At 34.7% G+C, this 11,896-nt stretch overlaps 1 protein-coding gene across 1 annotated transcript; it reads left to right on the top strand.

Moving 5' to 3' along the window:
• The first annotated feature begins 3,102 nt into the window (after positions 1-3,102).
• On the top strand, positions 3,103-4,050 carry LOC149241212 (uncharacterized). The gene has a single exon (XM_089370469.1). It carries the CDS (start codon positions 3,103-3,105, stop codon positions 4,048-4,050), a length of 948 nt encoding a protein of 315 aa, XP_089226595.1.
• The last annotated feature ends 7,846 nt before the right edge of the window (positions 4,051-11,896 follow it).

Raw genomic sequence — 11,896 nt, 5'->3', positions numbered from 1 at the left:
CGACGGCTAAGAGGAAAGGGCAGGGATCCAACAGCTGCTAATCTTCCAGTCATCATCCCTATTGAGATTTCTTGGCCTTTTTTCAATTTCTATGGCCTCCCTAAACTTACGATGATGAAAATGAGCAATCTTAGCTATAACCTGGACCTCCTCAATACATATATGATGTTTCGTCTTCTCCGCGTGCTCCACCAGGTCTGAAGACCGAGACCTCCCATGTTTGATGTTAGCTATGTGCTCATGAATCCTCTAATTAATAGAGCGCCCAATTTCACCAACATAGGGGGTCCCACACGAACATGGGATAACATAAACACCTTTCATGTCCCTAGGGTCAACAGGGTCTTTTACCGATCTTAGGGAGCTACGAATGGTGTTAAAGGGTCTAAAGGTTGAGGGAACATTATGCTTCCTAAGGATTCTCACAATCTTGTCAGTGGTCCCTTGGATGAAAGGGAGATGCACCCCTGAGATTCGATATTTTGGGTCTTTCTTAACCTTGGGACCTCTGCTAGCTTTAAGGAAAATTTCATACCTTGGTGCCTGTTATACCCATTATTAATAAAAACATTAAGGAGATGGGCTTTCTCTTTATCCAGGTTCCTTTCATTAGATATTCTCAGTGCACGAGTAGCTAGTGTGTTGAGAACTTGATGTGGATCACAAAATCCTTAATTCAATCAACATTCCATTTAGTAACTTATTCTTAGATTATAATTAATTGCTTCAATATCCACATTCTCCTCTTTCTTGGTTTCTTCCTTTATTTTTGTTCCTCTTCCCTTTTCATCTTTTCTTGTTTAACTTGTTTTTTATGTTCTAATTCTTTCTTAGATTTATAGACATCCTCTTCTTGGTCATTGTTATGAGTTCTTCTTCTTCTTTTTTCCTTATTTTCTCTTTTTTGGATTTTTGACTAAGTTCCTCTTTTCTCCTAAACTTATCTTCATCATATTTTTTCTTCTCTTTATCCTCCTATTTGATCATTATTTCATCTTCCTCTAATTATCACTTTATTATTTCATTTGATCATTAGGTGACATACTATGGAGAGAAGAAAAATATTTAGATTTTAGCCTTTTCTTTACATCATCCCAACTACAACATTATCATAAAGAATTTTGTCATACCATTGCTCATATGAATATGTCCAAATAATTAAATCCATTACTCATCAATAGTGTTGGTTTCCTACTTACCTACTTAAGAATTGAAGAATCCACAATGTCCAAGGTATAAGTTGTATTCTTTAAAGGTGAGTCTAGCCATGCATTAAATCCTAATAAAAGTAATCTCACCCATTATTGGCTTATTTGGGTAGGGGATGGGGTGAAGTAGTTAACCCATAAATTATTAAATAGGTATAATCCTCTTGTAGATAGGATTTGCCAATATTTTAATCAATTTGATTGTAACATTGCTCAACATGGGATATTTATTACAAAATATTAATCTCATGAAGAACTCATACAATTAAGTATAAATTTTCTTGTGGTTTTTTCCCATGTCATTTGAAAATACACACACAAGGAACCTCACATGTCCCAACTCTAGCTAATTCTAGGAAAGATAATAGTGGCATATATGTCATCCACTAAATATGAAGTCATATAAAATGTGGGAACAACCCCAACTTTGGCTCTATATTTTTGTGCTTTATCTAATAACCCAATGGAACAAACCTATAATGGTGATGATAGTTTTCTTAAGTGCACCTAATCGTTCATGATAAAGATGTAACTTTTCTCTCCATGTATTCAACTTATCATAGACATCTTGTATATGTAGTCATCCCTCAAATTGCTCATAGCATAACCTCCATATTTTTTTACCAAAGAATATTTTGTCCTTTACTCACCAGCCAATGATTGATATCATCATCCCTATGAATCCCATAATCATATGCTATTTTGGTTGTTGTAGTTTGTAATACTTATCTATCTTTGCATCTTGATAGGAACCATTACATCTTCCTTTATCATTAACCATTGTTCTATTATTTACATTACAATGTGAGATAATCCACTCCACTTCCTTTCACCTTGAGGTTCTCTTAGTTTCCATCCATGCATATACCTTTTGTAGGCTACTGTGTACTCTAGGAGTTGTTAGTCAAAAGGAAGCTAGGAGATTTTTTGAGTGCATAGAAAGAGAGATGGTCTCATCTACCACACTTTCTTAAGGTAATGATATTTGGGTATGATGGAGGGGAGTGCTCTAGAAGGAGATCTTTAGATTCATAAGTAGATTGACTTATACAATTCTTTGGATGTAACTTGAGGTTTTAATACATGAGATTGTATCATAATTTGTTTGTGAATTTAATTGTAGTGAAGCCATTGGTTTGGGCTATAGGGTGAAGGGCTAGTGAATTTAATGTTTTGAAGTCAATTGGGAGAAGTCTTTGGTTGAGAGAGGGTTACAAGGATTAAGATTATAGATGGAAATAGGGCTAGGAGCTTGAGAGTACTAGAAACTAGGGATTCTTTGAACTCTTTTTCCAATCTTGAAAACACAGATAAAAGATTTGTAAGAGAGTTTCATTGAAACAAAAAAAAAAAATATAAAAGTTGAAAATAACCAATTATCCAAAACTAAATTTGAGAGCAAATACAAAAAAAATACAAAGTTGAAAATAACTAGTTATCCAAAATTAAATTTGAGAGAAAATACTTCATTTGTCATTAGAATAGCTAATTGCATTTTCATTTGTGTGAACACTTCTATATATTGTTGTATTATTGGCCTAAATCCTTAATAAAATTGTAACCACTTAAACATAATATTTATTTAATAATCTATAACATAAAATTTCCAGGTAAGTAATAATGTAAAACTTATTAAAACCTTTTTTTTCCCAATCTATTCCTGAAAAAATTAGGAGAGATTAATTTGATTTTCATCAAATTAATATTTGCATGATGGATGATAATAATGTAGTGCGCTTTTCTAATTATCCCAAATCCCATGTATATAGGAGCAAGGCAATTATCCACAAAGTGTATAGAACATGTCTAAGTCGGAAATCAGTGGATTCCGATTTAGCTTGACTTATATTTAGCTACCATTATTAATTCTCTAGGCTCTTTTCTCTGCACAAAAATGACTCATTCTCCACGCTCATCATCTTCTGAGTATGCTGATGCAAAAACTGTTGTTTACGATTCTTGCAGCGACAGACCTTCACAATCTAAATCTGAAGTACGACTTTTGGAATGTGGCTGTTGCTGTGACGAGTTTCCATTTGAAAATATAGTACAGTGCAGAAGACGACATGTAATTTGTTTTGGATGCGTACAGCGGCAGGTAGAGGAAATCCTATATGGAAATTATAAAGCAAGAGGGTGTCTGCGTTGCATGAATATGGATGGCTGCAAAAAGCCAATTCCTTTCTGTGAGATTCGGAGGGCTGTTCCGAATGATCTGATCGAAAGATATGAATCCCGCCAAGCCCAAGATGCTATAATTCATGCCAAACTGGAAAACCTGGTTTATTGTCCATTTTGCGGCATTCCATGTGAAGTGGACAAGTGTGTACAAGTTATGGAATGTCCAAACCCAAATTGTTTGAAGGCTTCATGCATCCAGTGCAAGGAGCCGAGTCACCTGCCATTACTGTGCGAAGAGAATGAAAATATATCTGAGACTGCTCATCGTAGAAAAGTGGAAGAGAGGATGACAAAGGCCATTGTAAGAGAATGTAAAACTTGCAAGGCTGAGATGGTAAAGACGGATGGATGCAATAGTCTGAAGTGTGCTAGGTGTAGAACCCTAATGTGTTACCTTTGCCGACAGACCATTACGTCCGAATATGAACACTTTTGCCAACATTCTGAAATGCGAAAACCAGGGAAACCCTGCAAAATATGCAACATTACGTGTACTTTGTGGGGAGATGAGATAGAAGATAACGTGGCACTGGATGCTAAGGAGGAAGCATTGAAAGAATTGGGTGGCAAAGAACCCAGCTTGCTCGAACAGAATATCGGACCTACTCTGGTAAAGCAATCCACTTCTGGGAGGGGCCAGAATACACATCGACGACGCTAGACGTGTTGATCTCCTTGTACAGCATAGACGTTTAGCGGTGTAGAAGTTGAGAAAGATGATGACAGTGAACGAGACGGTTGTACTTGTGGACGACCACCAATTATAAGGACTATGAATTACTGAGTTAATATATAAATGGATTATAGGTTTACTGGATTCTAAGGACGAAGCATTGAAAGAATTGGGTGACAAAGAACATAATATCGGACCTACTCTGGTAAAGCAATCCACTTCTGGGAGTGGCTGGAATACACATCGACAACGCCAGACATGTTGATCTCCTTGTAATGCATTTGTTGAGACATTTAGCGGTGTAGAAGTTGAGAAAAATGATGACAGTGAACGAGACGGTTGTATTTGTGGACGACCACCAATTATAAGGAGTTATTGACTGTTAAATTTCGTTAATGAATTATTGGATTAATATATAAGTGGGTTATAGGATTGTGAACCATTTTTATGCTATAGTTCATAAGCTACAGTCATTCATATTAATAAATATAGGTTAATGAGTAAATATTTCAGTATAGAATTGTAATAATTGAGTTGTTTATATATATATATAGATATTTGGAATTTACTTATTTTAATATTTGGTTTCTAATGATTATTTTTTTGTTTAGTTTTATTTTCCAATTTAGTTTCTTTAATATCACTTTTTTAACCATCGTATTGAAACAAAAATATTTTTGAGGCCTAAGATCATTCACTAAATTGAAGGGTAAGTTATTTATCTAAAAATAGATTGAAGGAAGCTTAAGATCATGTTAAGAAATATAATAAATTGCATAAAAGGGATTGTAAATATGTGTTGAGGGATCATATCTTTCTACCATGTAAACACAAGAAAATTTCCATAAAGTATGAGAAATAATCCAAAATCCCCAATAATTTGTTGAACCACTAGAAATCACGTGGAGCATATCACCTTGTTCTACCACAAATATTACATAGTATGTGTAATTATTTCCATGTAACTATTTTGAAGCATTATATTTGAGAAAATCCTCACATTTTAAATTGGAAACAATTGAATCATTTGTAAGTCTTACAAACAAGCGGTTTCTAACCTCACGAGCAAAATAAATATTGGACAATCACTCTTGATAACTCAATCATTGCATAGTGCGCCTCCACATGGCTGGAACAATCAATGTGTCGTGACTTGAGTCATTCCAAGCCATTTAAAACCATTGTTATTGAACTGTTGTGGCTAACCTATAGGCTTACATGTCCTCATAGGTCCATACCTCTGTGCGGTAGATGGTTTTGATTGGTCCATAATATCTTGCTCATATTTCACATTTTTGTGGCCTTGATCCAACCATAGTAGCTTGGTGTTGAGTCATTCGGGCTCTCCCATGAACAATGCACCTTTCTACCTTCGCGAGATAGAATATAGGACATAAATGTCCCAATTAAGTGTTGCAATATTTCCTATCTAATGTGTCCCTCCTTAACTTCCTCACATCGCTATAAGCTTTTTGCCGGGAATCAACTCTTCTGTCAGTTAATGGATGACCTATGAATCATCCTGGCCTACTCCATGCTACCAGCCCTGCAATATTTCTCTTGTGTGACTTATTGTGGTCTTCCACGGATAGAACCTTTAGGAAACAACATCCCATTCCTCCTCTTAGCTATTTATTTCTCTCACTTACCCTTAGTGGTTGATCATGCTAGCTTTAGCTCTTGATCTTGCATTACAGTCATATGGCTATTGACCTAGATATCAATTCAACCTTCTTGCGGCCTAAGAGAATCCTGCCACAACCACACGATAAGGTCATGAGGCATGGTTTATGAGGTAAGGTTTTTCACGAACTCTACATTATGAGCCATTTGCAAAAGGTTTTGGACCTTGCTCGGATATGGTGGTTCTGAAAATTCTTGGACTTGCGATAAAATTTTGGCATCGTCGTTATAGTTTTATGAAGCATATTCTAGTGCTTTCCTTCATGAGCTTACAACAAGATTCCCTTTCTTGTGTTTCCGATGGCCACATTAGGATGTGTTGAATAGGAACTTGTCCATTGATATGAGGGACTTATACATTCAACCTCTCGACATATAAGAACAACCAGAGGGCATGAAGTGCCCAAATGGGTTGTAAGGAGATCAACACTCCACCAATAGTAGGAAGGTTCCTTCCCAATCAAAGTATATGCATAAAAATATCTCAAAGATATATATATATATATATATATATATATATATATAGCATTTTTCATAAATAATGTTAGTGTAATACCACAACAAGAAGGTACACATTCATTGTAGTTTTACCATTATAATCACAGTAAATTGATGAACCATTTACACAATAAATATAAAACTAATTTAATAGCTTAGCCAGAATTAAATAAGAAGGAATGCATTTAAAATCACTTATATTTAGTTTATACTAAAATGGGAAATTTATTTCAAGACAACAACTCTCCACCCAACCATAGACAAATTGCAGTCAGTTCTCACATGCAGTTGTCACCCCTAAGTGTGATTTCCAAGCTTGAGGTGTGGTGTTGTTGAGGATTTAAACTAAAGGATTAGCTAAAACATGATGCTACAAGGAGACACTGCCTTGATCCACTAGTTACACCCATTAGAACACAGAGTGCCCACGCACATTCCCAACAATCTCAACATTTCAAATACAAATAACTCTACCTCACTTTCAAGAGAAGAGAGTCCACTATGAGGAATGTTATTTTGTGGTTAAGTTGTGTATGGGTAAATAAATCACTACTCCACATGATTCCTTAGTGAGTCATGCACCAAATATTTATTCCCAAGGCAACTATTGGTGGTTCATCAACCTTAAGTCCAATAGGTTCATCAAACCACAAGCTTCCAATGGGTTCTCCAGCCTTATAGCTAAGCCACACTCTCCATACGATATCACTGAGCAAGCCTCTTTTACAGAATTACTCAATGGGTTCCCCTCTTTTCCTAGGGCTCAATTCAATGTTAAATATTACTTCCCCATCTCAACTCCGTGTGTGTGTTTTTTTACACAATATACTAGATGTTGCATTCTTTACAATTCATTCTTCCTAGTATCTCTTTGTGAGAGAGTGAGAAGGCATGTATTAAAATTGGTTAATTACTTTTCTTCCAAAAAACAGAGTAACTACCTTTGCTTCCAAGGTTTTCATAATGGTCCACGACTTGACAGTGCAAAACATGCTACTATTAATTTGTCCTTTTCTTTGCTTGTGTTTTGAGCTAAAGGACACATGGATCTGTCCTTCCCCTTTCAAGTGAATTCAATACATAATAAACTCATTTACATTTTTCAATCAACCAATACTGATAATTAATAATAGCCATTTCCTCAAGAAACCTCCTACCTTAAGCAAAGGAATATGTGTCCCTTTCTCATCCATTTTAAAATAATTACATTTATTTACAAGAGAGAAAATGTTAACCAGGGGATATCAGACCTTGATGGAAACAAGGCATTTCCATAGTAGAAAGAGAACATGTGATAGAAAAATTGAGAGAGAGAAAATAGAGTGATTAAACACACAACACCAAACACACTATATTTGTATTGATCTCACATACATTACATATATAGGAATACATGATACTTCTAGATCTGAGAATGGAGGATCTAGATTACTAAAAATAGCTAGTACAACTATTAACTTAGAAACTCACACAATTACAACTCACAACAACTTGGAAGTCATGGAAGCATTACTTCCAATAACATGCACACATATAAATATCAATAAACAAGAAGGTGGCATCATTGTTTTTAAATAAAACAACATTGAGTTTAACCAAAAAATATGAGCAGTTAATATTGTCTTTTAACATTGTAGAAAAGGAGAGCAAATACACTCCTAGTTGATAACCCAAAATCTATATGTTGTTTTTCCCTATCATAAGGAAAGCCTTTCTTTCATATAAAATAATGTCACGGTTTGAACCAAAAGCTCATAAAAAGGTGATGTAATTACTATACTAAAAATCAATCAAATATTATATTATCCACATAAGGAAGAGAAGTTTTTAGTAAAACCCTTGGCCCGATTGAGGCTTGAAGACATTAAAATTTACACCTGAATTATAGTTTAATCGAGGAAGAATACCCTCATGTTTATATCCATGTAGTTTATTACAATTTTTACACATGAATGTATGGAGGAAAAAAATACAATAGCCTTAATATCTCTACACACAATCTCCTAGAAACTATGGCGAGAGCCAAGCCTCGCTACCATTTTTTTAAACATAAAACATAGAGTTTAAGAAAGATTCTTGAGACACCATAGGGAAACATAGGTAGTCATACAAACCATGGCATTACAAAGAAGTTTAAATATTTATGAGAACCTAAGATAAAATGAAGTTTTAAACCCTCACAAGAAATAAACCTCGAGTGAGCCATGATAGAACTCGATGCTCGCTAAGCGTACTTGTGACAAAATCTAAATGAGGTTAGTAATAGAACTAATACCCATATTTTTTTAGAAAAGAGAAGGAGAATAGCGATCATACTCGGGTTTAGAAATTACTTGTGAGTAATGAAAGTGAAATTTTTCATTCCTGCCATTAAACCATAGTAAATAAAAAATAAATTTAATTAATTATTGATATTGGTGAGAAAGTGGAAGGAAAAGGTCTAAGGCATGTTGAAGTAGAGATATAGTTTCTTAAGAGAAATTTTACCTTGATTTGGCCCACCATAATAGTCTTTATGAAGGGATCAAAATGAACCTTTTTGACCATGATATTAGAGAACCCTCTTCAAGAATAAGAAAATGGTAACTTTGTCAATCAAACCAATAATGAAAAGTAAGGAGGGTACTAGAAATCTACATATGAATTCCTAATGGATCAAAACAAAGAATAATTGAGGTAAAAATTAAGATTTTCTTTCAAAAAATTTATGAGGGAGTAGATTTGGAGTCATACCACCCTCTTTGCGATGGAAAACTAAGCAATCTCTAGTGAAATTTGATGCAAGAGCATTCAGCTAAGAAAAATCATTGAATTTTAGTAGACATAGGGGGTCTTGTGTTTTAAGGAAGTTGGTTTCCTAAGTGTTAACTTAATGTAATTGTTTAGGCTTTTGAGTGATTTAATGAGAATAGGAATTAATTAATCGTTGTGAGAAATATTTGTAATTGTTCTCGAATGTTGGAGAACATGAGAGATTTAGGATAGTTGAAAGATTTGAGAATCAGTTGTAAATCTTAGATTAGGAGTTGGTTTCATGATTTGAGGAACTAAGGAGGAGCCTTAGGGATAAAGAAGAGATTTTAGGATTTTTGTTGAGAAAGTTATGGATCTAAACCAGGAATTGGTTATAGAATCCTTTTGTATAAATGTAAGCATAAAAGGCATAGAAAGGGGTTAGCTAGTTATAGGTTAGCTAACTAGGAATTAGTTTTAGAGTTAGATAGGTTCGACTGTAAGCCTACGGGTAGGTAGGAAAATAGAGGCTACTGATTAGAAAATCAGGCCAGAGAGAGAGACTTTTAATTAAATATTTATTTATCAATACAGAGAATTCGATTCTAAATTGTGTGGTGTGTAATTGATTAATGGAGTTTGAATTGTGTGTGGATTAGAGTTTCTGCATAGTATATGTATGCAGGTGGAGTTCGGGCATAACACAAAGTAGTGCGGAGGATGAAGGATCGTGTTGGATCACTTAAATCCATTGAAGGATCATAGTTGAGGTTTAGGAGTGAATGTGTATAAAAGTTCTTTGAGAAGAATTTGGTGTCAGAGCAGAATAAGGAAATTTTGTGTTATGTTTTAAAGATGTGTATGCAAACAAGAGGAGATCAAGTTATTTGAATCTAATAAGTAGAAGGCATGACATAAGATGAGAGTAAGTGATACTCTTAAGAAGAGATTGCAGAAGCATAAAGAAAACACAGTGATGTTTGTTTTCTTGAGGAAAATGGAGATTCACTCGAATGTGAAGAGTGGATAGAGATTGCCTGTGAAATCATACATGTATTGTTTTACTTAACTCTGGTTTGAGTTTTGCAGGTTAAAGATAGAGTAAAGATTGATAGAAGTAGACAGACAAAGAAAGCTGCATATGTTCTAAAGAACAAAGTGAATGAAAGACTGGAAAAACAAGTGGTAGTGAACCTGAAGAATCCAACTGAAGGTTGGACAAAGTAGACAAAAGTGTTCTCAGAAGGAAGCTGAGCAGCAAGATTTTGAAAGCTTGGAATGATCTTTGGTTTAAATATCATTGATATGCATGTAACAGAAATTAGTGAAGCATCTCAGCAAGAAGATCACATCCGGAAGAGAAGTGATGAAGGAAGCCAGTAAAGGTTTGTGAGAGAGAGTGGCAGAACCTAGTATTTCATTTATATTGAAATACAAGAGGATGGTTTTGTTCTCAAAAGTGCAGATGAGTTGAAGTCTATAGCATGGAGTTCTCATATGGTTCTAGAGGAGAGAACCAAAGAGTTGCCAAAAGACTGAGCTCATAGGAGAGAAGCTTAGTGAGGTATCATGTAGTAGGGAGAACTTCTTGTTGCAAAGACTTGTGCAGCCCATAGTGAGTGAGTGAGGAACTCATAGAGATGGAGAAGATGACTACTGATAGTCATAGTATAGGTTCTGAGGAACACCACAGCAGAAGAAAAGTGAAGAAGGGGGATGCCAAGGCAAATGGCAAGAGAATGAGTCAAGAGGAAATTAACAAGGATATTGCTGAGTTAAAAGAACAACTCAATGTATTGAGGATGTGTTGATGCCTCAAAACTCACTACAACAACAATGGGGCATAACCACCCAATCTGAACCTTAAAGCAGCTCATTTTCTGTTTGGAGTAGTGGCTCTGACTGGTTTAACTAGATCCAGTTACCTTATCCTTATCGCTATTGGTTTATGATGTATCTTTAACTACCAATAGACAGGGATATCAGATCACTTCTTCTTGCTGATCAGGCAAGAGAATGACCCTTAAGCTGATTTGGGTTCAGCCAAGCCACAACTAAAATTTTGCCTCTTTGAGAAGAGGACTTAAAATAATGTAGAAATTAATCTAAATGCAAACTTATTCTATAATGAAAGCAAAAGAAACTAATCTTAATCCTATCTCAATTAGGTAGATATAGATCTAACCCAACCAAGAGCAAGATATTTAAAGTATTGGGATTTAAATATGTCTTGTTTATAATGAATATCAAATTAATGAAGTAATTCAATTAACTGACATTATGGACACCAAAACACATCCTATTGAGACCTTTTAACTGAAATAATTAATCAACAACACTCAGGAAGAAATTCACAAAAATGATATTGATTGTCAAATCAGTAAATCCAATAATTAAACAATAATATGCAGAAATAGTTCACAAAATATTACTATTTAATAAATCAGTTTTATAAAATAGATTTATGAGTAAGTAGTTACTCAGAAATCGGAATTTAATCCATAAGAACAGAGATACATAATAACAACATTGAGACAAATTACTCATATTGACAAAAGTGCACAAACATGAATAAAATGACACATTCCTGTTACTATAAAAATGAAACTGATACTTGAAACAATAGTATTAAAAATACCAATTTATTGCATCCATTTCTCTATCCCTGGTCTCCAACAATTCTTTACATTGCTTTAACTTCTACTTTCAAAGCTAAGGCCACAATAGTGCAAACTTTGCCCTTCGTACATAATTCAAGATACAAAGGCAAAATCCTCAATAATCCCCAGATCTGAGCTTTTCTCTCCTCCCACCTACAATTCTAAATTCCTATTGTAGAAATGCTTTTAGAAGTTCCAAAATTGCAAAGGAGAGCAGCCTCTTATTACATTCTGCAGTCTGCTATTTAAAATCTTTGCAA

This window comes from Pinus tabuliformis, chromosome 8, assembly GCF_031772625.1.
Source record: "Pinus tabuliformis cultivar Carrire ecotype Pingquan chromosome 8, CPIR1, whole genome shotgun sequence".
Classification (NCBI taxonomy): domain Eukaryota; kingdom Viridiplantae; phylum Streptophyta; class Pinopsida; order Pinales; family Pinaceae; genus Pinus; species Pinus tabuliformis.
This window is presented reverse-complemented; position numbering and strand designations above follow the sequence as displayed.

Bases quoted from the DNA above. Each gene is read 5' to 3' on its own strand.
- LOC149241212 (XM_089370469.1), top strand. From the start codon at position 3,103: ATGACTCATTCTCCACGCTCATCATCTTCTGAGTATGCTGATGCAAAA.